Source organism: Phasianus colchicus, chromosome 2 (assembly GCF_987193195.1).
Source record: "Phasianus colchicus chromosome 2, bPhaCol1.hap1.1, whole genome shotgun sequence".
NCBI classification, from domain to species: domain Eukaryota; kingdom Metazoa; phylum Chordata; class Aves; order Galliformes; family Phasianidae; genus Phasianus; species Phasianus colchicus.
In genome coordinates, this window is record NC_143437.1 from 63,180,160 (window position 1) to 63,207,674 (window position 27,515).

General features: G+C 37.2%; 1 protein-coding gene across 1 annotated transcript in view; it reads left to right on the plus strand.

The window, feature by feature from the left end:
- ROS1 (ROS proto-oncogene 1, receptor tyrosine kinase) overlaps window positions 1-27,515 on the plus strand; it is a 71,133-nt gene that overhangs the window by 20,803 nt on the left and 22,815 nt on the right. The window contains exons 17-33 of the mRNA XM_031611160.2: window positions 189-380; window positions 4,968-5,068; window positions 6,646-6,860; window positions 7,191-7,354; window positions 8,107-8,269; window positions 9,624-9,886; window positions 10,572-10,635; window positions 11,334-11,536; window positions 12,857-13,068; window positions 13,560-13,846; window positions 14,244-14,420; window positions 16,663-16,880; window positions 17,450-17,591; window positions 22,579-22,811; window positions 23,717-23,893; window positions 24,922-25,096; window positions 25,531-25,648. Of these exons, the coding sequence (XP_031467020.2) occupies window positions 189-380; window positions 4,968-5,068; window positions 6,646-6,860; window positions 7,191-7,354; window positions 8,107-8,269; window positions 9,624-9,886; window positions 10,572-10,635; window positions 11,334-11,536; window positions 12,857-13,068; window positions 13,560-13,846; window positions 14,244-14,420; window positions 16,663-16,880; window positions 17,450-17,591; window positions 22,579-22,811; window positions 23,717-23,893; window positions 24,922-25,096; window positions 25,531-25,648 (3,104 nt within the window). The remainder of the gene's footprint in view (window positions 1-188; window positions 381-4,967; window positions 5,069-6,645; window positions 6,861-7,190; window positions 7,355-8,106; window positions 8,270-9,623; window positions 9,887-10,571; window positions 10,636-11,333; window positions 11,537-12,856; window positions 13,069-13,559; window positions 13,847-14,243; window positions 14,421-16,662; window positions 16,881-17,449; window positions 17,592-22,578; window positions 22,812-23,716; window positions 23,894-24,921; window positions 25,097-25,530; window positions 25,649-27,515) is intronic.

Consider the following 27,515-nt stretch of genomic DNA (forward strand, 5'->3'; position numbering starts at 1 on the left):
TGTTGTTAATATCTGGCAAACATTAACTAATGATTTTACCTTGCTCTTCTTGCACTTTGAACGCAAAAGCTTAGACTTTGAAGCCTTAGGCTTGCATAAACTTGTAATAAATGGCTTTGGGAAAGTCACTGAATTGATCATGGGTGATAATGTAGGTGTGATGCTAAAAGCAATTCTTTTGTCCTTAGATATACAGAAAATCACTGCTAGGAGGCCATTTGGATGTTGTGGCTCATGTTGTATATGTAGTGAAGGATCTAGTGGTGGATTCAGTGAATGGCTATTTGTATTGGGCCACAACATACACAGTGGAGAGTGCAAGACTGAATGGAGAGGAGTACCTTATATTACAAGAGCATCTACAGTTTTCTGGCAAACAGGTGACTACTGGCTTTATTTATTTATTTTTATTTTTAATGTGTTTTAGTGACTACCCTTGAGTATAGTCAGTGTTCACGATTGCTACAACCACCATGTTAAAATCAGAAGAAAATCACGTTTTTCTTGCAGTATTGTTTTGTCATTTTGAGAGTGGGGTAAGAATTACATCATGTAATACCCATGTCATGACTCTGTTGATTCTACTACTGCTGTGCCAGTGAGGATGCCAAATCTCACACTGGCAATCCCCGTCCTGACTGCTCCTGCTGACCAGAAGAACAATATCTGTGTTTTGGAGACCCCGTATCTTCATTTTCTCTTTCTTTTCCCAGTCTTCCCTTTCTCCTTTTGCCCCACTCAGCTGCAGGCTTGGCCCCAGCCTGGCACACCTCCCTTTGCTGCATCCTCTTGAGAAGTTCCTGGTGGCTGAGAAGAGGCCATTGCAGAGGAGGGTGACTCTTCTGGGAGGAGGGAAGGGGCTTTTCATAAGAGCGAGAAAAGCTAGTATAAGGGTGAAGAAAAGGATGGGAGTTGTTTAGCTATATTAGGGTGGATAATGCATTTGATGAAGGCATAAGCTGGTGGAGTGAAGAGACACTCAGAGCACATAAAGGACCTTGCAAATTGTGGGTGTCTATTAACACCCCCCTTTCCTAACTGGATCCCATCTGATGTGCTCTGAGAGAGCTCTGTGCTCTTCCCAGACAGCTTCTGTCTCCCTGCTGGGCTCTTCATATCTTTCTTCTCTACCCACCCTTCTCTGATGTCACATCAAGACATTTAAGGGCTCAATTCACTGTTAGTTCCTCAGAGACCATCCTTGCTTCTTCTAGACCCATCTTGATGCTGCCATCATGTGGGATTTACCATGCCAGGGACTTGTCCTCATTCTTGCAAGGTGGGATTCAGAGCTGCCAGTACAGCCAAGAAACTCAGACTGAATGTTTACTTTCCGAATAGATCTGCCAGAGTCTTTGCAGTTGCATATATATACTTCCTTCCTTTCATTCCTTCCCTTCTCTTCCATGTGTAGCTGAGATATAAGTGATAGATGACCCAGTTTCCTGGCAGAAAGTCCTTTTATTGCTACAGTGGGGACAGGAGGAGTCTGGGAGTCAGTATTATGGTAACTGCAAAATTGGTGAAGCACGTAAAGTTTGCTGAACATTTGAGCATCTCCTAGGAAGTCAGACTGAGTGACCATGCTCTCTATTGCAGTTCATTAAATCTTTGGAATCTCTCTCAAAGAAAAGCTGAATGATCCCCTCTTCCAACCACACGCTGTGTGGGGTTTTCACTCTGTCCAAGGTACTGGGGCTACAGAAGACATCTTCTCAGATCCATTATTGTTGCAAAAGCTTTAAAGCACATCTTTTGCTAAAAAAGCCTTTTAAAAAAATTTCATCTGTCCAACACGTTTTGTTCCTGTTTTTACCTCAAGACAGGTTCTCTGTTAAACAGAAATTGAAACTCTGGAGATCTGTTTCCTGACTAGCCTTGTTTTATTCCCCAGAACATTTCAACCTCCTTGTCTAAAAGGAGAAGAGACTGGTGTTTCCTAGATTTAAAAACAAACAAAAAACCCCAGACAATTAAAAAAAAAAAAAAAAGCTCCACAACAATGCAGGTACAAAACAAAACAAACAAAACAAAAAACCACAACACCTTATACCTAGGTTTTATTTACTCTCAGAAAGGTGATTAATGCTTGGAAAGGCCAGCTGATCTCATGAGTCTCTGCTGCATTCAAGGTGAGAGGGCATTTGCTGGGGGGAGGAAACATGGTTCCAGTGTGGCACATGATTAATGTGTGAATCTGAACACACATGTAGAGAGAGATGCCTCCACAGAGACTGGCTAGTATGGACTGTCTTCGTGTACGTGTGTTGTACAACCTCAATAGCACACGCACACTTCTCATGTATCTTCTGGCTGATGTATTGTGACAACTTGCATTTTAGCCTAAGTGACAAAAGTTATGTTCCTCTCCTTCTCTTTTGACTTATGGCCTGTTTCTCTGAATCACCTCATTCTAACCTCAGATTTCTTGTTCTCATCTTCAGAGCCCTTGGCAGCAGTAAGACTGCCTGTCTGTTGCTGTCATTTTTTTCTGCACCTTTCTCTGTGTCAGTGATACCAGCCTTCAACCCTCCACTTATTCACACCTCCTACAAACAAATATCTCCTGCTTCTGTGCTGCCCCTACTCTGTGCACTGACTTCCTGAACTCAGCCTCCTGCTGTGATGCACACAGGAAAAATGCCAAGTAAAAATATCTAAAGGGAGCAGTGACCAATTGTAACTGATGGATGATTATTTATTAAAATGAAACCTGGAATAAGCTCATCAGAAAGGCAGTACAATATTGCTTAGTGGTGGAGTTACAACCAGAGCTGGTTGTCACTGTCCTATATAAATATGCAAATATGTGTTTTTACAAGTAATAACGTGTATCTTCCTGAAGCAGTAGAGCCCTTTATCATCAAAAGAATAACTTCTTAATATTAAAACATAGGCGTACTGATAATTGCTATTATGCAACAGTTGGAGCATGCTTTCTACATAAGTGTTTCTGGAATTTACTCGTTTCTTCTCTGATGAAGAATTGCTGTTCAGCTGGTCAGTACAGGACTGTCAGCAGAATATAGCTGCACCTCTTTTAACATGAAATGTGAGTAATGGGACTAGAAGATCACTACTGTGGTGAGAATAGGTGTCCTGAAAAAGTATGAAAGCAGAGTTTGAAAGTCCTTGGGCAAGAACTAGATCTCTTTATGACAATTATTTTATTTTGCAACCAGTTTTGCTGCTTATCTGGTGTGCATTGGTATAGTTTGATGGATCTTGGCAGAGCTACTCTGGCTTGGTACTATTTAGGATCTGGCCCAGAATATTCAAAGCACTTAAGTAGTTTACACTGTACAATATGTCTGGGTCAAAATAAATTCATAGGGAGTAGCAAAGATCACTTTATGCACAAGGGGCCAGGACCCTCTAGATCTTGCCTTTTAATGTTGCTAGTCAAGAGGAATTTCAAGTAGCTACACTAATATTGCACCTTGTGTTGTGAAGTTACTTTGCATGGTCACAACTACATATCATGCCCAGTAACTCCCATGAAATGGAAAAAGTCTGTCTGTTTTTGAAGCAGAAGGGAAAGGTGGTGTTAAATTACCACCTAACCCCTGAATATGAATAGTATGTACAAATATTTATTTCCCTTTTATTAATGGTGATACTGGGACCAGAAGAAAGAATATGGTCTTGCCTGTGGGAAAATCTAATAGTTGTAGAAAGAAAAGATTGAGATGTTTCAAAAGCTGTGGCAGATTCAGGAATATGTAATTCAGTGACACAGATGGAAGAATAGGTATATGTTATAAAATATAACGCTCTTGGTTAAATATGCACTGGGGCACATACATACTGTGAGGTATTTTTAACAGCAACAGGAGCAATCATTCAAACCTTGATTTCTTGACATACAGTGTCAACAGAAATGTGTCAAGAATGTGATTACATAAGGACAAACAGACAACGAAGTGATATAGCATTTGCTTTCCTGTCATCATCTTCTGTGGTTTATTAATGAAGAGTTAAAAAAAAAAGGTGCTCCATTTACATTCATAATGAAAATCTAACCTTATAAAAGAAGAGCTACAACTAGTTCTTGGATGCAAAATTTGGGTGCAGGAAAACAAGCTCAGAAAGGCCTCTAACCACTTGTAAGCTGCGCTAATGATGTGGCATGGGCTGAACTTGATAACATGTAGCAGATGGACTTGGTGGAAGCAAATTCTTTGTCACTTACAGAACAGAATACTAAATGACTGATTTCTATTATTTTGCACATAGTGTTGATTTTTTTTTTTTTATTGCAAAAATTAGAAAGCTTTATTTTGAATATTAAATCCCATTTAAAATGGATTTAAAAAATCCTGCACCTGACTTAAATGAAGGTGAAATATTGAAATAATGAATAGTAGGATTGCTTAATTTTTGCCCTGAATCTTATTTAATAATACATTATTTACTAAAACGTAAACATTTGAATTTCCTGTTTAACTGAATACAGCCATTAAAAAATGCATGTATTTTACAGAAGAAGTGCAACACATTAAATATTCTATGCCTAAAATCAAAGCCAGAAAACAGAGACGAAGATCTGAAACACTTCTTTCAAAAAGAGGTTCTGATTTTCAGACTGAATATCAACCATCTGTTTTGGACAAAGAATATTAAAATACCAGAGGTGTTTTGGAAATGTTGATAGGTTGTTTCACTAATCACTTGATACATTATTGCCATAAATCCGAAGCACTCAAATGCTCTAGGAATGAATGCTGTGACAGATGCTCATAAAATGCAATCTAGAAATCATCAGCTGCTATAAATAAGTGCCCACAAAGGAGGTGATTGTTTTCTAGCGTTACCTCTTTTTCATATTAGAATAAATGTTCATGCTAATAGTGTTATTTTTGCCAACAAAGAGCTACAGAGAATGTAGCACAACACTGATGATCAAAGGCTTCTACCACAGAAGTGAAAGTGTGTACAAATTGCTCCTTGAACTTTTTGTTTCTTAGGTGGTTGGTTTAGCTTTGGATCTCACCTCTGGTTTTCTTTACTGGCTTGTGCAAGATGGTCTGTGCCTAAACCTATACCGAATTTCTATTTGCAAAGAAAGGTAAGTGAATAGTACAGGTGAGAAACTATTTTTTATTTTTATCTCTCTTTTTTTTTTCTTTGTAGCATTCTCTTTAAAAGAAAATTGTTCAGTGCTGAATGCTCTAGTTTCTAATTACACTGTAACAAGAGCTGATGGTCACACGCAGATAATAGAAAACTATATGTTGAGATAGTTGTTAACACAGTTGTAGAGTAAGAGAAACACAATAGGGATGCTCAACAAAAGTGAGATCCTGCTCACTGATCTTTAGACTTAACTTTTGGAAATAATCAGTATTAATTGTCAGATTTACCTTGGCATTTACAACACCTGATGGCTTGCAAGTGACTAGAGCTGCAGTTGTTCGTCTTGCATGGAGTTTAAGATTTGAATTGACACTACTTTCTCTCCTGAGCAATCAGTGTGCAGTAGGCTTTCCTCTTGATCATCCTGAATGTGAAACAACTTCATTATTCCTGAAAGGCAGTTTAAAAAACAAGACAAAATAGAACAAAAACTGTGTTTATATGTGAACTAAAGTGTGTGTCGATAAGACCTTGAGAAAAATTGTATTTTTACATATGAGCCACCCACATCATAAAGAAACTATTTAGCAGAGTTGATTAGTGGTAGCTTATGAAAACATATTTTTGCTCCTTTTCATTTGGAGAGTGCTACCTTTTAACAAGCAGGAGATTGTACCTTTTAGATTTAATTGAATAGTAGCTGCATTTACAATATGTTCGTAATGTTTCAAGCTGGCTTTGAGTGAAATCAACTGAATTTTCTGACTGATTTTATACTCACTGTCATTAATGGTAAATATTGAAGGAATCAAAATGTGTTGATTAGTTTTAAGTAGAACATGCATCTCCACTAGGAACAAATTGGCAGTTTTGAATCATCATCTCTGGCATGCCAGAGCTGAGAGATTAGAAGTAACCCATCCTAATAGACCTGATGGTGTGTCAAAGATTTTCCAAATTTGCTTTGGATAGCATATGTTTAAGTCGAGAGACATTTCTAAGATGGTAAAATGACACCTCCTACAATATATTTAATCTCTTACTGAGAAGATAAATTGGGATCAAAAAGGACCTGTAAGTTTTGGCACAAAGTAACTAAAATTAAATTATCAGTGACATCAATGGAGGAAAATGTTAATAGACTCTAATAAAAAAATGAAAAGTTATCAAGGAAACTAACAGGGCCAAGTTCATCTGGGAACCTGCTCTGATGCAATAGAATGAATCTCAGGCTGTGAAGAGGTTTAAGTGGGATGGCTGAGAGACGGTGGGCTGATTTTTTGAAATAGTCAATTTTCTACATCCATGTATCAGAATATTAAACCACTTTAGAATTGCTTTTTAATGAAATCAAAGGAATGAGAGATTTGTTTTGTGGGTGATCCTGCAATGTGCTATTCTAGAAAGTGTTGTGTTGTAGAGAACTTGAAAAGTTTTTGATTTGTTTTCTTGCCTCCTACATAAGTAGTAAAAAATTGAATGATGAGAAATTTATTAAGTTGTCAAACATTGCATAAATGCTGTTCTCATTACTCTGTGTGTTTGCTGATTTCATATATGTTTTTGCAGTTGTGGTAATGTCATAGTGACAGAATTCTCAGGATGGAGTATTTCAGAAGTATCTCAGAATGCACTTCAGTACTACAGTCATCGTCTGTTCTGGATTAATAGGCTTAAATTCATTACAACTCAGGAAGTCAACCAGAGTGTTAGTATTCACTTTTCAGAACCAGCTGAGTTTACAGCCTTTACCCTTGTTCACACATCACTTAAACCTCTGCCAGGTACTTCATTTTCTTAATCTAAACCCCTCAATAAAAGTATTCCCTCTCATTTCCTGCTCTTAAAATTATATATCCGTTTAGCTAAAGATAAGAACAACAGCAACTTGATAATAAATATAGTAGGCTATAGCTGGCTAATGTGCAATTAGAAAAGATTATGACTATGGCTAAAAAGAATACATAATGGTATTATTCATAGACTATTTTTTCTATTTGGTGATAAATTATGGGTTTATTTGTAGTACCTTAAAGTTTTAAGTCTGGTTTTAAACTCTACTTATTGATAATATTCTTTACATTTCTTTCATTATTTCCTCTCTTCATGAGCAGGAAATTTCTCTTTTACACCAAAAGTGATTCCAAGTTCAGTACCAGAATCTTCTTTCAAGATAAAGGGAAATTCTTCAAGTTTTCACATCATTTGGAGTGCCTCCACAGATGTGCAATGGGGAACTGTCTATTACTGCGTGGGATCAAATGTTCTACAAATGAGGGTATTCAGTCAATCCCTCCTTATTATCTACATGTATTACTTGCTCTAGCTTTGTCTACTTTTAAACAGGTCCACAGTTTATTTTTTCTCCAGAATTTAGGAGTTGATTAAGCAACCAAACTAAATACAAAGCAAATACAAAGCAAGCTGTTCTGTTCCTCCACCACTGAGGCCAGCACTGGAGGAACGTGGGCTTAGCAGTAGCTCTGGACTAGCTGCTGGAGTGTGAAGTGGCAGCCGAGGAGTTACCGGGCCCAAAGATGTGTGAGAAAAACTTTCACAGTATCTTAAAGACAGAAATGTCCTCCAAGATGCTAGTGGGAAAGTCTTTGACTGAATGTGAGATCTAGCTTTCATCCACGCTGCATTTCAGCACATTTGGCAAGCTGTACTTTAAATTCAAAGGGCAGATTGCTAGCAGATTGCTGTGCATTATGACAAGAGTTGATAAAACAATGATCACTCAGAAGGAGCAGTTCCGTCCTGGTTGAGCTGACCAACTTGGAGAGGAGAATTTAGAAAACAGAATACCTTTTTTGTTTATTCTATTCTATTCTATTCTATTCTATTCTATTCTATTCTATTCTATTCTATTCTATTCTATTCTATCCTATCCTATCCTATCCTATCCTATCCTATCCTATCCTATCCTATCCTATTTATTTTATTTTATTTTATTTTATTTTATTTTATTTTATTTTATTTTATTTTATTTTATTTTATTTTATTTTATTTTATTTTACTTGTTCACAGTCTTTGGAGAGTGAACGGTGCCTCCATCCACATGACCTGACAGTTCCATCCTACAAAGTTGATTGGCTGGAACCATTTGCACTCTTTGATTTTAGTGTGACTCCGTACACATACTGGGGCAAGGCACCAACAACATCTGTGTACCTTCGAGCCCCTGAAGGAGGTATATGCATTTCAAATCCTAGCCATAACCTACAGTGAGTACTGGAACTGTGGGTCTGTGTAAGGTTTGTGTCAGGATGTGGAACCATGTCTAGAGTGGAATGAGCAGCTCCCAGGGTTAGTCAGCCATAGGCAGAGTTGTAAGGACACATTCCTGAATATCTTTGCTTGGAGAAATCAAGGCTCCAGGAGACCTCATTGTGGCCTTCCAGTACTTGTAGGGAGCATAAAATCAGAAGGGGGAATGGCTGTTTACATAGGTGGATTGTGATAGGATAAGGGGGAATGGTTTTAAACTGAGACAGGGGAGATTTAAGTTAGATTAGGGGGAAGTTTTTCACTCAGAGGGTGGTGACACACTGGAACAGGTTGTCCAGGGAGATTGTGGATGCCCCATCCCTGAACGAATTCAAGGCCAGGCTGGATGTGGCTCTGGGCAGCCTGGTCTGGTGGTTGGCGACCCTGCACATAGCAGGGGGGTTGAAACTAGATGAGCATTGTGGTCCTTTTCAGCCCAGGCCATTCTATGATTCTATGATTAGTCCAGAGGAGATGAGTATCTGAACCAGACCCCAGGATTTTTGAGTATCTCAAAGCAGTCTATGATTTAAAGAGGCAAATTTTGCCAAACTGTTTTCCATCACATACTTCGGACTAAAATAACCCAGGCCATTCCATGATTCTGTGATCTTTGGCAATTATCTGTTGCACACATAAATGCAATCTGTTGTAGTAAGAGAATTTGGAAGAGCAAGAGTGTGGCCATATACCCACCATATGCCCCTATGACTATGAGTAATACAGAGAAATTGAGATCTATTATAATGATCAGCAAAGCCTGCATGTGATATATCAACCACTTACTAAGTTTTTAATAAATGTAATGCACTGCTTAATTGCATAGCGTTTTGCTCTCATGTAGGTTAAAGTTAAGACAGCTAACATATGCTGAATAACTGGTGCACTGAGAAACCTTATGAGGTGCAGTACGTTTTGAAGAGAATAAGAGAGGGATTAGGGCTCATTCTGTATTTCTGTATTGTGATTCATGCCACTCCAAAGTATGCTACAGGATTTTACTAAATAGATATTTCCCAATCGGAGAGCAGGCGTGTATTTACCTGTATCTTGAACTGTATTTATATGTATCTTTATCAGATACATAACTGTTGATGAAAGACAGAAAGGAATTACTGTGAAGTTTTGGATACTCTAGCTAACAACTCTCTACTTACTATCTGTATCTGCCAACATTAAGGCTGTCAAGCTCAGGTGCAAAACTAGAAGTGTTAATTACAATGTACAGGCTCTGTTTTCATATAAGTGCTTCACTGTGTTTTTTATTTTTTATGCAGTTCCTTCAGCCCCTGCAAACCCTAGAATATATGTGTTGCATAATAACATACATGAAGGTGAAGAGAAAGTCCTTGTGGAGTTCAGATGGGACAAACCTGAAACGGACAATGGAGTATTAACACAATTCAGAGTTTACTATCAACTGTTGTATCAGAGTGGTGCTGCTGATAGTCTCACGGAGTGGAATGTGAGCGATGTCAAACCCACTGTATTGCTCTTTTCAATCAGAGATGTGCTTCCTAGGCTTACAGTAAGGTTTCAGGTATGAAAAAATTACTGAGCTTATTTCAGATGTTATCAGTGCATCTTGATGTATCTGTCTAGGAGATGGTGTAAGGCTTGGTTCAAGAATTTGTGGCTTTTGCTTAAGCTGCTGCTTCACTGACTCACCCCCAAACAGCTGGCTTAGCCTTTCCTTATATTGTATTTTTTTGTTTTAATAGACTGCAAAGCTAGAAAGCAATACTGCATTATAAATGCAAGGACTTAATATCCATAATAAAAGATTTTCATATTAAAACTTGTTAGGAGGTCATGTTTCTGTCATGATAAAAGGCTTAGAACATAATGAAAGACAAATTAGAAGCATGGAAGTGTGTAATAAGCTGGTTCTGAGTGGGAAGAATGCTGTGTTGTTTGCAATATCAACAGCACTTCATCCTGGGGAAGGAGACAAGACTGCCTGGCTTTCCTTGTATCCAGTTGATAAATGCAGTATGAATTGTCACTCTCTAGGCCACGTCTTAAAATTTTCCACATAGTCATGGTAAAAATCTCAGTGTAGACTTTGAACCGACCAGCACAGCCTTTGTCAAGCAGAACACATCCATACACTCCTTGCTGAGCAGTCAGGGGATCTGATTGTCATTTTGTCATCAACTGTGATATTCTATACTGGAATATTTTATGCTTCTGTTTAACATACAGAACAATCTCCTGTCTCACAGGTACAAGCTTTTACATCTGTGGGCCCAGGACGTATGTCTGATGTAGTACAGAGGAATTCATCAGGTATGGATGACTTAGATGTTGGTTTATGGTTTCTGTGTAATAGCTGGTGTACTCAACAATACAGGTATTTGATAATAAATAGTCCCTTAAACACGGGTGACGTTTGTTCCAAACTGTGGTAGACACTACAGAGGAGGTTGTTGCAGCTTTTAATGGGAAATTATGACACACTTCTTATCACTAGCTTAAATTTTGGGAATTGCAAGTCTTTTCTCAGAGGTATGCTAGATTAATTTTTCTAAGCAGTGTCAGGATAGCATGGAATGGTAGTCTTCAATCTGTTATCTGCATAAAACTACAGTAATATACGTTGTTTATAAGTGGGCTGTGAAAGGTATCCAAGAAAGTTAAGAGATCTATTAGGGAACATAGATTATTTCTAATTGGGCTGTGAAAGGTAATTAAGAGAGCAAATATATTTTTATGTGGCTTAAAGTTCTTAGCTAAGCATCCACAATGCCACTGAAAAATATTTATAAGTTTGTATGCGATGACAAAAATGCAACATCAATCTGTGCATCTGATTATTTATTTGTTTGTTCACTTATTTATTTATTTATTTATTTACTACATCGTATAATCAAATATACCTTGTACAGGGCTATTTTTATTTTGTACTTGCTTTATGTTATATGCTGTGAATGACTGCTGTTGCCTAAAATACTTGGTGTAAATTCTGCTGTGCCTTTCCTTTCCAGATTTTTTCCCTGTCCCAACACTTATAACTTCTTCTTTCAACAAGTTGTTTCTTACTGACATTGACAATAATCATACCATATGGGAAGTTCTGACAAATACAAATATAAAGGACATCTGTTATACCGCTAATGATGATAAAGTATATTACATCCTAGAAGACTCTCTTTTTCTTCTGAATGTACAGAGTACTTCAGAGTCTCAGGTATTACTTTGTCCCTTCTGTTGATTTAAATAATCTAGGAAAATGTGGTCATTATTTTCATTGTTTTGTGCCTAATCATGTTTTTGAAGAAGTCAAAACACGATGCTGAAAACAGAAAGAAAAAGCAGCACAATAGCAAATTACATTTATTGGCAGAATTCTAGAATCATAGAATAGAATGGTTTGTGCTGGAATGGATTTTTAAGATAATCTAGTTCCAACCCCCCTGTTATAGGCAGGGACACCTCCCTCTAGACCAAGTTGCTCAGAGCCCCATCCAGCCTGACTTTGAACGCCTCCAGGGTGTGTCCACAACTTTGCCAGGCAACCTCTTCCAGTGTCTCACCACCTTCACAGTAAAGAATTTCTTCCTAATATCTAGTATAAATCTACTCTCTTCCAGTTTCAAGCCACTTTCACTCATCCTGTCACTACATGCCCTTGTAAGAAGTCCCTCCTTAGTTTTCCTGTAGGTCCCCATCAGGTACTGGAAGGCCGCTATGAGGTGTCCCTGGAGCTTTCTCCAGGATGAAGACTCCAACTCTCAGCCTGTCCTTGTAGGGGATTTGTTCCAACCTGCTGATCATCTTCATGGCCCTCCTCTAGACAAGCTCCAACAACTCAATGTCCTTCTTGTGTTGGAGGCCCCAGAACTGAATGCAGTACTTCAGGTGGGGTCTCATGAGAGCAGCGGAGCAGAATCACTTCCCTCGACCTGCTGGTCACACTACTATCGATGCAGCCCACGACACTGTTGGCCTTCTGGGCTGCAAATGCAGTGGGGAAGGCTGAAGTGTAAAGATAGAACTTTCTTAATGACTATCAGTTCATATGAGATTCTCCTATGGAAGAGATACAACTGGCCATTTCTAAATATACAATGCGAATATGTATAATAAAATAAAATTGGAACTTTCAATTTTTTTGTCATCTGTATCAATTGGAAGAGTCCTGAGTATGCCAGTGGTAAATTTTTCCTATTAAACATGTATGATTTTACCAACATCTGCTTTGTTCACAAGGTATTTCAACAAGTATTTAATTTCGAATTCACACTGTTGCATAAAATACATTTTTTTGTATCAAACAAAGTTTAATTTCATTTGATTTCTTTCTAATTTCAAGTGGAAGCAATGACTGATGTTAGTGAGAAAACAGTTTTTGTTTGTATAAAGATATTGGAAACTTCATCCCACCTGTTTATGTTTTGACTTCTACTTTCCAAGTAGAAATGACTTGGGAAGCCAATCTGATTTCGTAGTATCCTAGCATCGAGTGAGAAAATTTTGCTCTTAAGATTCTATTTCATTTTTTCTTAAGTTTTTCGAAGATGTATTTCTTCACAATGTCACAGCCATCACAGTAGATTGGATTGCAAGACATCTCTTTGTTGCCCTGAAAACATCATGGAATGAAACTCGAGTATTTTTTATTGATCTGGAGCTCAGGACGAAGTCCTTAAAAGCCTTGAACATACAGTTGAGTAAACATAATTCAACTATATCATCTCTACAGTCATATCCTTTTTTAAGGTAAGACACATATTCCTAAAAATTTCTTTGAAGTATACTTGTAACAAGATTTATATGAGGAACTAACTCATAAGGACTCAAAAGGACTTTTTATACGAGGTTTTTGCACTGTGTATGTCTCATAAATTTCTGGATGCTGTTCTACTTGTGTGCTACTTGAACTTGGACATATCTAATCTTAAAAAGATGCCTATGTTTGAGTAAAAGTTTCAAATGATATTTAAATCCTGATAGGCTCTTCTGTTCAAATGATGCAAATGGAAGTCAACACTGAATAACCATTACCATACCATCATTGCAACCATTTTATCCAGAGTATTCCATCATTGTGACCTTCCATTCAGAAAATTTATCTCTGGAAATATGCTGCTTTACTTACCTTGTTTTAAATGGCTGGGAGGTTTCTGATTGAAGTTACTTTCAAAACTGTATTTAGGACACTGTTCAGATTGAATTTTTTTCTGTTGTAAGCAATGCATTTTATTTGATAGCCGCTTGTACTGGATAGAGGAGCTTGATCGTGGCAGCCGCATGTTTTATTATGATATACTGAATAACACCATGTACCACATTTTGGGATACGAATCAGTAGAAGAAAAGATGAGGAACTACTGCAACTGTAACGTGGCAGAAGCAGAGCTAGGAAGACCTATGAGTATAGATGTATCTGACATAAAGAAGCCCCAACTGCTGTTTATCAGAGGAAGAGATGAAATATGGGCCTCAGATGTGGATGGTTGTCACTGCTGGAGGATTACCAAGATACCAAGTTTTCAAGGTCTGATTGCTATGTTACATTTCTAGGTAGTTTGTGATTAGTTCCATCTGTACTATCAACAATGTGCATTTCAGCAAAATAGCATTTTTGAAGTACTTTATTTATAAAATTGATTCATCTTTAGGTAAGATGGACACAAAACTAATGTGTTTTCGTGCTTCCAGTTGTGTACCCTGTTGATGTAAACCAGGAGAAAGAGCTGTGTGAGAGTGTTTACCAATGCAAGTATGTATTCTAATGAGATGTCAGAAATCTCCTCCCCAGGGAAAGTCTTTGTAGACACTATGTGCCTGAGATACTGACCCTTACTGACTTACTGTGAAGAAGTACTCATTTGCCCTCATAAAATTATTCACTCAGGATTATGCTGAAGCTTAACTACAATATTTTCCTACAGGTACAAAAATTGGAAGCTTGACTGTAGATAACCAATTTATATATTGGACCATTGAAACAAAGGAATACACAGAAATTTTTCTAGCAAATAAAGAAAGCACAAGACACTCTCTTCAGAAGAAAGCAAATAATGAGCTGAAAATCTTAGCCTACAGCTCAGCAATGCAATCATATCCAGGTAGTGAAAATTTGGGTTATTCTGCAAATGTAGTAAGTTTATTTCAGAGCATGTATTTGACATGTAGATCATGCTATGTGTATTTGTATTTTTAAAAAGATGGAAATAAGGATTAACTAAGTGTTGCATGGAAGGACATGATGGTGATTATTGTATGTGGTTTAATGGATCAGGAGAGAAATGAAAGGAAAATACTTATTTTAAAAGTTGTGTTGAGCCTGGAGATTTGAGAAAGGTGGTGAACCCTGAAGCACTGAAAAAGAGCAACCATTCTGTCCTGAAGATGATCAGTTGTCACGAGGTGCTGCAAGAGTTTAGTAATGATCTTTGTCACGATACAGAATTCTGCTGTTGTTCACAAGTATGCAAAGCTGAAAAAAATATGTGTTCTTCCAAAGATGAACGGATAAGAGCTCTGCTTATTAAAGTGATTTATAAAATAATGCCTGAGAGGCAATTCCAGCTTACATGCTAGTAGACTCAGGCTTCACTTACTACTTCTTTTTTGCTTTGTTTTAAAGAAAAAATGATAGAATGTAATGAATGAAGGAAAAATTATTTTTAATGCAATTCCAGGATTCATGGTACCTATAGAGATTATATTTGTAAGTACAAAGATTTAGAACAGCTATTAGCGCAATTAATATATTAAAAAATAATTTATTTATTTTTACATTAAAAATTAGCAAATATACAAGAGGATATTTTAATGGGATGGAGTTCTATAGAATGAAACATTTCATGCTGTTTCTGGGCAGCCAGCAACGTTTCTCCTGCCCACAGCTGCTCTGACCAGAGCCCAGGCTATTCTTATCAGTACTTTGGGCAAATTTAATCCCATGAAGTCTGTGTGGGCTTGGCATGGATGCAGGATCCTGGCTTGGCCCTGGTACAGACTGAACCAGAGATACAGCTTATTTAAAGAAATCCAGGCTTAGCTGATGCAGAAAGGGAACAGCTGGTATTTGGTCCAATGGGACTGTTTCTACCCAGAGATCTCCACAGAGTTATTCTCATTAACGATGGCTTCTGAAAAAAAAAAAATATATATATATATATATATATATTTATATTTATATTTATATTTATATTTATATTTATATTTATATTTATATTTATAGTGGAATAAAAAGATTTGGCATTTAACGAAGAAAGCAAACAAACAAAGCAACAAAATAAGAGAAAAACTTTGGACAGAATTATTTGCACAAGTTTAAGAGAAAAGAAAATTAAAATTTTAAAATAAGAAAAAAACAATTTTATTTTCTACTTGGTACTGAAAAAGTGATGTTTGCAAAGACCATCTGGATTGACTGACAAGCTTTTTATTGCCTTACTGATGTGTGCAGGTAGTACAGCTAGTTTCTTTTCATTCTAACCTATTTAATTGCCATCTAGAGACACGATGTCAGTTGATCATTTAACACATCAGAAGCACTCAGTGAAAATTATTGTCCTGTCACAGGTTCTGTGAGAGGATGATTTCTCTTCAGGGTTAGGAGGAAGGGGACTGAATATGTAGCAAAGGAATTTTTTTCTCAGTGTAAGCATGTTTCTATGGAATTGCCTGACAGAATCTTCAGTTATGAAAATGACTCAGTTCTTTATTCCACCTTGGATTTTTCCCGTGAGAGTTTTACTACTCTAAGAAACTATACACTGTCAAAGAATGAACCTTACATTTATTTCTACCAAATAGTCTTTCTTATTCTCCTTCCCTTATGAGCATGAACCTGCTTTTGGTAGGAGTGACAGGGAGAAAAAGTCTTGACAATGAGGTCAATTGTTCTTGCCTAAGGGCAAACAATTGTTCTTGCACCATCATTTCCTTCCTGGTAGCAAGTCCATTTAGTAAATTTTTAAGTTGTTTTTTAAAAGTTCATCAAGTGACAAGGGTTTTTATTTTGTTACTTCTTTTATATTATTACAAGGTATTCTATTGTTTTCTCCATAAAGACTACTACTTCTCTTCCAAATCTTGTCTCCCCATTCTCTGTTGTTACCATGGACTTTACAAGTAAAAAACTGTTTGGAAGAAAATGAGATAACATTTAATTGCTATTATTTTAATCTATGCAACTAACAAATGTACTATATCCAAGTGGTATTCTATTCTGTTTCTATTTGTGGAAAAGGTTTTGTGATTATTATTTTCTCAGATGAACAGTGATAGAATCCCATGCACATTTGGATTGGTCCAACAGTAACTGCTTTTTTTTTCATTTGTTAATGTCTTTCCTAGATAAGAGGTGCCTGACTCCATTACTAGACACTGAGAAACCTACTATCCTTGATACAACAAACACTAGTTTTACGTTAAGCTTACCATCTGTCACAACACAGCAGCTATGCCCCAGAATATCCCAGCCTACACCAACATATCTGGTATTTTTCAGAGAAATGACTAACAACCACGAGAACTTGACCTACCATTTCTCTACTCTACAGCAAAAAACTTTGGTATGTCTATTTTGGAAAAAAAAGGCATGTGCAACCACATCTAACAGAATGTGATATTACTTCTAATTATTTTATAAACCATTCTGTAACTTTCTGTCAAGGAATTTTTCTACTTCCGCAAATCCCATACTAATTCTTGTTTGTGATTGGTATTTTGCTAAGTGGGGGATTCCTTAGCTTTTCCTTGCACAAGTACTCATCTATGTTTCAACTTGTCCTTGCTAAAATCCGGTTGCAGTGGATCTCCAGTTTCTACTTGAAAAAAGAGACGTAAAAAATAACAACGTTAAAGTTGTTATTAAATAAATATATTTTAAAATGTTTAAATAAATCTTCAGCATGTTCAACAACAGTAAATCTTGATTTTATGCACTTTGTGGTAGCTCTGCTTGCCTTAGGAATTTTTTTTTTCTGTAATTCTTTTTAAACTTTGCCATTTCTTATTCAAGCACCAGTCACTGAACAAAACATTATTGTACACCTAATTACTAATTTAATGGACAGGTGATTGGTGTTACATGTAAGTACTTTCCAAGAATACAAGTTTATTATCTGATTTAAAATTACAGGAAATTCAGGAACCTATTGCTGTCATAAACAACCTAAAACCATTTTCGAGCTACGCCATACAAGTTGCGGTGAAAAACTACTATTCAGATCAAAACCATCTGGCTCTAGGTGGGGAGACAATTGGCACAACTCTATGTGGAGGTTTGTTTCACATTTTATTCTGGTTTTGAACATAATTCTCATCTCAGTTAAAGAAATGTTTGGGTAGCAAGTCAGGAAGTAGTGAAATTTTCTGCTCAAATTGTAACCTGTGTAGATGTTCACAAGAATCCAATGACCAAACCTGGTGAATCTGTAAGAGTCAAAAGAAATATGTATGTTTAATGCTTTCACTCACTGGCTTCCTGAGGAAAGATAAACTATGCATAAAAATGACTCAGTTGCAGTTTTTGCCTTGGACCACATTTTAAATAAATTGTGTTAGCATGGATGTGTGATTATATATGTTTAAATGTGTATGATTTAGGCAACATTTTTTTCCCTTGACCTGATAGTGTTCTCATAATTACTGTTTCTTAGGGTAGTATAGATATGATTTATTATGAATCTGGCTGAAGAGACAGTACTTTATTTTTATTTCTCTTTGAGTACCAATAGCGTATTTTCTGTTTGTTTTAATAATCTTGATATGTCCTTCTCAGTCCCTTCCATATTAGAACAAGAAGGCCAGGAATAGTGCTTTTGCCTTGAACATTCACTGTATCAATTAAGGCAGAGAGATAACTCATTAGGATTTAGCTTATTATTATTCAGTATGATTCTTTGTTATTTCACAGCTGGGCCTGTGCTTCTGTAGCAAGACTGATTTATAAAGCCAGTATTCATCTCACACTGTATGTGTGTGTGTGTGTGTTGTATTACCAGATGATGCTCAAGAAATGTGTCCGGGTTAATATCTCTACTTCCTGTTTTGGGTGTGTGGCTTTGCAGGTTTTCCTTTCTGATGTTAAATTGTAAAGAAAAAAAATCATCTGTCTCTTCAGTGCTCTCTTAGATAACTCGGTCATATTAAATACACTTGTTTTATTTGGGGCACATTTTCTAGAACAGGAAATGAGGAATTTCTGTAACAGTTCTGCTGATGACTTGTGGCCACATTACATTATGGAGGACCTATGACTACTGAGCACATGCTAATTATTCAACTGTGTGTAACAGGAGAAAATTTTGCCTCACAACTAGGATGTATCTTACTTTGTCTTCTCCTTGTTTTCTTCCATTTATCCTCTGCCCTTTACCTTCACAGTTGTCCTCTCCACCTTATTCTGGAGATCCCGTTGCTGAACATAGATCTGGTGCTTGAGTACCCTAACTACCTTACTGACTGCTCATGAAACTGATGAAATTTGGGGTATACCATAGGGAGGAAAATCAACTCTGCTGCACTTTAATATATTTGGGAGTCTTGGCCCCATCTGCCTTGAAATCAAAACAACCCAAAAGCTTTCCTCAAATGCCTAAAGGGTAACTGGGATTTATAGGGAAATAGAGTTTGTACTTTCCTTACTTTTTGAGAACACTACTTGTCTGAAATAGTCTTGTCCTTAGTTAGGACAATTAATTAGGAAAATGCTTCAGCCCACTCCATGTATCACTCTCCCTATTTGCACTGTGGGACAGGTACAGTCCCCAGTTTTTCTGAAACACTCAAGTCCCAGAAAGAAGCGCAGCATCTGAAGATATATGCTATGCCTTTGTATATGTTGTCTTACGCTGCAGCCTGACCCAACGGAAGTACCTTGCTCAGTAATGTTTTCTTGTTTTGCATGCGTGTGTATGTGTGTGGATGTCTGTCTCACATCCTTCTTCATGAGGAGCTGTCTTCTTAATGCTCTTCAGATAATTTTGTTGTTACCGGAGTGATACTGCTGACCTCATTTGATGAAAACAGGGAAAACAATAACAAAGATCTATCCATTCTCTGTAGTAAGCATAGCACTTTATTAGAATCATAGAATCATAGAATAGAGTCATAGAATCACTCAGGCTGGAAAAAAACTTAAAGATCATCGAGTCCAACCATGACCTAACCATACTACCCTAACTCTAACAACCCTCTGCTAAATCATGTCCCTGAGCACCAAATCCAAACAGCTTTTAAACACATCCAGGGATGATGACTCGACCATCTCCCTGGGGAGCCTACTCCAGTGCTTAACAACCCTTCCTGTAAAGAAGTATTTCCTGATATCCAACCTAAACTTACCGTGGTGCAACTTAATTGCTCTTCTGTTGTGGCAGATTGGCTCTGCAGCTCTGCTCCATTTATTGTGCTTGGTGTCACTGCCCAGGGGCAACTTAACACGCAAAAACTCATCCCCTGAAGATCCATCAGACACCTCTGATAATGTCCATGTGACAGAAGCAGAGTTATAGCCAAGCCTGGATAGCAGTCCATTTGTATTTTACTGGAAGGAATTGGGAGAGAGTACCTAGGGATGCTTGCTGCTGAACTCACTGTGTTACAGACATGCTGTAGACCTACCTTCACTACTTTTCCTGCCTGGATCCTGTCCCACAGGGTTGGAGCAGTTCTGCTCTGAGAGAAGGCAAGTGAATGAAGTGGAGAGACACAGCAGCACTTGATTCTTAAGTATTCACTCACTTAACCTTTCTACAGCAGGGCTGGTAATAGGTGATATGTAGCTGCACAGACTACACAACTACAGGTATATTCTTGTGACATGCAGTTAGACCTGTGCATACCATAGCAAGAATCCAAAAGTTTCCCTTTCTCTCTCTTTACCTCTATTTGGGTTCTCTCTGCCCTGCTGTATTTTTTACCACTTAAACAGATTTTTCACTGTCTGCAGCACTGAGCAAATAGGTTCTTGTCCTATGTAGATCTATGTATTTTTTGAGCATATTCCTAAGGAGTATGTCGCAGAAGATAAGAAAAGCTGACCTATAAGAAGTCAAGTTCAATTCTGTGCATGGGAATCCGTGTCTGTACTGCAAAATTCATACGACTTGCTGATTGAGTAAGATTGGATACTATTGGGATGTGGCAGGAATTCACACTCTTGCTTCTTTGTGTGGTAAACTGAGCCAACCTGCAGCAATGTACACCCTTTCCGTGGAGGAACTTGAATGTTGAATATGAAATGAGAGACTGGATTGCTCCACTGAAATGGAATTTTTCAGGCTCAAGTCAAGTGAAACATGAAACTCAAAACAAACTTTTTCAGTTGGGCAAAACAAAACACTGTGACCAAAGCAAATGAAGTCTGAAAAAGAAAATAGAAAATAGAAAATAAATGATAATAATGAAAAAAAAAAAAAAAAAGAGAAAAAGAAATCCCAAATCCTGAGCAGTTTAACAGATATTTTCATCAACATTTAGAGCTTTTCACAATTTGTTGAAAATTTTCCAACCGTGACTAGAATGTGTTTGTGTCCCAGCACTTGTGTTCTCAATTTCATGAATGTAACTGCTAGTTTAAATTGTAATCAGATGCTACTAGAGGCTCTTGAAGTGTCTATGCTATTTCACACCTCAGAAGCAGTGTACATTCCCTCTCTTTCCCTCAATTCTGTAATGAAATGAAAGAAGCTTGGAGTAATCTGTACTTTCTAACAAATAGGAAAATAGAAGAAATGAAAAAAGTACAACTTGGAAAAATAAATGCATTCCTCTTGCCACAGAGTGTCACTCTTCCTCCACATATCTTTTAGCTAGTGAAACGAGACATTTGCCTTCCTTGCTAGCTTAGCTTCTGCACATTTCACTGAAATAACCTGCAGTTCTTGCTGCTAATGCATAAATTAGAGATTATGTTCTCTTCATTCTGAAATTTTGGGAATCTAGATAGTGTAACAACTTTTAACTTTTTATGTATCTGGACAGTTCAATTGGAAAGAAAGAATGTTTAACACAGAGTTGGGGCATTCCACGTACCAGTTCAATTTGTGGTCACAGAGATCCAAAGGAAGAGTTTATTTTTTACAAAAGAGCTAGTGAGAAATCTGCTGGCATGGAAAATAGACCAACAAGCCAAGTTTCTCGCTTACATAGCTTAGACAGAGTATGTATTTCTAAAAAAATTGTAAATGATAGCAAGAAATGCTCGGGAGTCCTCAGCTAGCTTCCTCTTCTGCAGAGCCTGCATAACAAGCTGTCTTGGTGAACACATCTAACTTTGTTCTTGGAATCTAGAAACAACTCTCAAAGTAAACAAAATGAATCTCTTTAATTGTGAGATTCTGAACTGGACCAAAACAAAGAACTGAAGAATATATGAATTTATGGAAAAAAGAACTTGAGGGGGTTGTGTTTTTTCTAACAATCCTTTCAATTCAATCCTGCTTACACAACGAGTTTTCAAATATTTTTTTCTTTTGTAAATTACCTACTGGTCCATTTGACTGGCAGTCCAGAATACAGTATTTCTATTCACCACCGAAATTGAATGTAGTACATCTCCAAAGTTTAGGAAGCTTAATACATTACGTGAGTATGAGATGTTTTACTATCTTGATAACTATCTTCTCTTTGCTTACCAGTAACAGAGGGACATCTTAGGTGAATTTAGGTCAAAGGCCAACCTCATGTGTTATGTGAGAAATCCTGAGTTTAATGATTTCTTTTAAAGAAAGGAGAATACACGGAAGCTATGCAGAAACTTAATTTTTCTAGAGATTTAAGTATGAAGTGTTTCAAAATAACTTTATAAAAGAAATCTAATTTTTAGATCAGATAAAAAATAAATCAGCTTTACATTGTATTGGAACTGCTCAATTCATAGAGCCCAACCTGAATGATTTAATTAATCTTTGAATGTATCTTTCAAAAAATATTGCAATACATAGTCAAATTTGAGGATTTCTTCTTTCCAGTTGGAAAAGAGCATAGGCATTTTTTTTAGTGCATATCCAAGTTATCGTCTTACTGCACTCAAATCTGAAAATGATAAGAGAAGCAGGAGTTCTACGATATGACTGTAAACTTATAGGACACCAGCTATGTTTTTGCCTGCATGCATAGTACAATAGCCAAGAATACTACTGTATTCATAACTTGTTTTTCCTTCCTCTATGACATTTTATTTGTCTAAAAATCAGTCAAATAAAAAAGAACAAAACAGTGAGATCCATACCAAAAGTAGATTCATTTTAATTTCTCTTCCAGTACCAGAGGGAGTTGATTCCATTAAGGCAGTGGTTTTGTCTGACACAACTATCAACATATCTTGGAGTGAGCCTCTGGAGCCAAATGGACCTCTAGAATCCATCCGCTATCAAGTCTCTGTCAATTTATTGTCTTTGTTCCCAGAAGCTCCCTTGAGAAAAAGTGAATTTCCAAATGGGACACTTTCATGGACTGTCAGTGATCTCCAGTCTGGAACAAACAATTTGTTCAAGGTATAATCACAAGCAGTATAACCACTACCTGTTTGTTCATTAACCTGTAAGTTTTCAGACCGCTCCTCTGTAAATATGTATGTCTATTTTGAAAATATAAGTTCAAAACTTGACAGATTTCTCTCAGTCCTCTAGTCTTCTCATTAAGGAAAATCAAACATCACAGTTTATTCCCATATGAGTTTTTCAGATGAAATCCTTTAACTGAAATAGTTTCTGTTGTGGGAGCATATCACTGACATCAAGACTAAATAGGAATTTCTGCTATAGTCTTGCTGTGGTTGCCCTGATACATGCTGAAGGAGGATCAACAGATGGGAAACCTCCTTTCTGCAAGGAGTCCACCTAATTCTGAAGCACTCAATGTGGTGTAATAAACAGGGCTGTGTGAGTGAAATGAGTCATAGCCAATAGATGAAGTTTTATCTTAGGAGCAAAAGCTCTGAAAATTTCAATGAAAGGGAACTCTTTTATTATATGAATAGTGGGCTTAGCCGTTTTACGAATGGCTTTTTTTTTCCTTTAATATTTTTTTTCTTCAGTAAAAAAAAAAAAGTCCAATAAAACAACAAAAAGTATCTGATATCGTGTTTTTGTGATTTTGAAACACAATCCAGCATGTGATGTAATGTCTGCATACTGGTGTAAGAATCTGTGGCATTTAGGAAGGGTCTAAAAGGAGAAGAGTTTTAGTGAGAAAGATGAAACTGAAAAGATTTTATGAGTAGGGGGACTGCAGAAACCACTGACATCCATCCTGAAGATATGTAACACTGAAGCACAAAATATTTCATCCTGGATTGCCTGAATATTACCTTGTTTTAAAATGGCTATCCTTCCAAACACTCTAAAGCCACCTGTTCTACCTGGTCTTGTACTGTACAGTTCATCTGTTTCCTTACTAGGTTCTTGCTTTTCATCCCAATGAGAACTGGTTTTCTGAAAGTGTCCCTGTTACTGCAAAAACTTTTGAGTCTCCACTTTCACCTTCCAAAATAATCCCCAGAAATACCAGTTTCCAGCTAGAATGGAGAGCTCCTCTGCACATCAATGGAACCAGCTTCTGGTTTGAGCTGCGTAAGGTAAAAATACTTAATTTTTTTCCATATCAGATTAAACTTAACCCAGTTCTATCCTGGTGAGCAAGACAGCATGGCAGGGTATATATGAAGAATCTCAGTGGTTAATTTGGGCACAGTGATGTCAGTCTTAGTGACTCAGAAGAAGCAGGATGGAGGCAGCATTTGCCAGGAACAAGGAGGAGTGCAGCTGTAGCATTTAATACTCCACAGTGCCAAAGGACATCCTGGATGACCCCACCAGAATTCCTCCTGGGTCTCCTGTTTCAGTATAGTTCCCTCCCTCTTTCCTCACTGCCCTCCCCCAGTCTGTCTGTTAACTGTGAACTGTACGTCCACTCTGCAAAAGAAAATAAAGAAAAGGATATTTGGCATTAAATGTCAGCTACAACCTGGTATCTGAATTTTATTTTCCTATGATAGTAGTTAAGAGAAAATGCTGGATGGAAAAACAGGTCCGACAGTGTAGACTGCAGAGATAAGTGCAGCAGTGACAGCAGCAAGGACGGGAGCTTCAGGTTTTAATGTTTAGAAAACTATACACAGAAAATGTCCTGTGCTAAACTAGATCGCATAGATTCCTTGATACAGATAATCAGATCCATGAAGCCTATACCAGATGTTTCCCACTTGCCATAAAAAAGCGTCATAGTGCAAACTCCACTAAACCATCTCCTTTCAACTGCATCATGGCAAACTGAACTCGTGATTGTGTCACAGTGATCTAGAAACACAACTGCACAGAGTTAAGCAAGGGAAAAGCTCCTTTTAGCTGTGCAAAGAGATCACTTAATCTATTGTCCTTTGTGGTTGCCAAGACTTGCAGGTTTCCTGAAAGCAAAGGGGGAAAAAAAAACTAGTTTTTGTGTTCTTGGTCTTTAACAAGGTAAAGTCCTGTGATTGAAAAAACACATGCATAACCTCTCTCTTACAATATTAAAATGTAACAAGCTGGTTATATATCCACAAATAATCTGTGATATTTTCAAGAGAGTAAGAAAGCTGACCACGATGATATTTTATTTTTCTAGTGGCAAACAAGAAGTGACTGGTTTTCTCCTGCAAGCACTACATGCACTATAGGCCCTGTTTACACATGCAATCTCACAGGAACTCTTCCTTCTGCCAATTATCTTGTAAGAGCAACAGTAGTATATGTTACAGGAATGAAAAGCACTTCCTTTCCAACAAGCTTTAAAACTACAGGTAAGCGCGTAGCATAGGATAACAAGATTTTAAGACTATTTTCAGAACATGAATCATCAAAACATATTTTGTATAATTTAACAGGTAATTTTCTTATTCCAGGACCTAATACTTTTGGAAAATAAGTAACAGAATACTAAGAAATTAAGATTAACTTCAAGTGAACATGGGGAAAAGAGTGAGGGAAATTGAGATGGAACACCTGTATCCATATTAACTCATAACTACTCATGAAAAGCTGCATGTGAGCAAAAATTTTGAAATTTGCCCATCACAAAGAGCAGGCCAAAGACTCATTTTTCATGGGGTATTATTGATACTGATCCTTGCTCCTTTTGTATATCCACTCTTATACGAGTGTAAATTTTGCTCTGTTAGCCTTTTGTTTTGCTGTACATGTTTAAAATGTTTGTATCTTCCCCATTTGGCCAAAGCTGGTGTTCCCAGTAAGCCAGGAACGCCCAAAAGAGCAGAAGACTCTATAAACTCTGTACAGTGGGAAAAGGCTGAAGACAATGGAAGCAACCTCACTTACTACATCTTAGAAAGCAGGTAAGCAATGTGTGACAGTACTTGTTACCTAGGGAGCAGTGCAGAAAAAAAAACAAGGTGAGCAGGAATAGGCTTTGCTAGAGGCTTTGGTTGTTCAGATACATGGACAGGTAAACTAATCTGGTGCCAAGCATGTTGCACTCAACCACTTCCCTCTGAGGAAGCACCGGGGTGCTATGCATCCACAGGTCAGGGAATATCTCTGATGATTCTGAGCTGCCTTTTGAGCCCAAAACAATGTGGAAGTTTTGGAAATCACTGAGAATTAGTTATTTGTCTCTGAAATTGTCACTGCTTGGGCTTTTGTGCAGTCTAGGAGGATAAATCAGCCTTGTGTCTTGCTATCACAAGAGGGATTCCTATTAGCAGTTTCCACTTATTCTGTAATTGCTTTTGCAGTTGTAATTAAGAGATAAATGGGCTCATGATTTGTTGACATAAAGGACATAAAGTATGAAATTTCTGAACTGACGAGCAATTTTTGTTTTCTCTGCTTTGAATATTCATTTTCACTTGTTCTGAGTTTTCAGAATATTATTGGGGTTGTGTTTAGATTCTGGACAATTTGAAGTACATCTGATAGAACTAATCATTTTTGCAAAAACAGATATGAGATCTCAAGGGCTTTCAGTATATCTTTGATAGGAATAGTGAAATGTCAATGATGCAAATGGCCCTTCTCGTAGGATCTCATCTTTCTGTAAAATAAGTAGCCATTTTTTGACATTAATTCCTAGAAAACATTGCATATACACTAACAACATTTCCAGACCAATCCTTGAAATACAGGAATATATTTGGATATACATTGTTCACTCAAACATTTGGAAATCATTCAAATCTGAATTTTCAAATATTTAGTAAATATGCTCAGCTAAAATATATATTGAAATATCTTAGCATTCAGTGGACATAAGGAAAGCTCTATAATGTTGCCAGTAAGAGTCATAAGGTAGTCTCACAAATATGAGAAGATTAGATGATATTTATAGTAATTTGTCAAATACAAATCACTTGAACTGCACATGTCACACTTACTAGGCTCCACTGAATGCTATTTCACACGTACTCCTGCACTAGCAATACAAGTGCTGAATGGACAGGGTAGAGTATGTTGCTGATGGCTGTGACTTTGAAAGTTCTCATTATTTTGACCAGTATTTGGCCAAGTGTGTTTAATGCAGTCAGTGAAAGGTTTAATTAGTGCATTATTTAAAACTGACAGAGGTTCAATTTCCTGAGATATTCCTAAGATGTTTTAAATGAGCAGTGATAGGGGGAATCTAATATTTCCTTTTACTCAGTCAATTTAGTGCTTATAAAAGTTAAAGATTCACAGCACTGTGGTGTTGAGCATACTTTACTCATGTAAGTTTTCACTCAGAAATATTTTCCTGGTGCTGTTAGGTCCCAAACAGTTCTGTGAGTGTACAGCAGCACTGACTTTCATGCTATGAGACCACAATAATTTTGACGTGCCAACAGCCACACTGAGACTGACTTGCTGTGGCCCAGGTCAGGACTGTCTTTTAACTGCCATGTTCTCCAGACTCCAGCTTCATATTCATGTCTGGAATCATACTGCATCACCGAGGCTTTTTTTAGATTAAGGAAATATATTTTTTTCTTCTGCAGCTTCAATGCACATATGCAGAGAATATGCAGAACTGCACTTTGAACCTCAAGGTATCTCTAAGCCCTTCAGAAAAGTGTAAAGTCAGACCTATAGTATTCTGGAAAATGTTTGCATAGCCTTCTGAAATAACCCATTTTTCATACAGTTATGGTAGGGATGTGAACGTGAAGGTATAATTTTTACTTGTCTTTTGGTTTAGAAGTGTTTGGCCTTTTTTCTTAATTGAAGCAT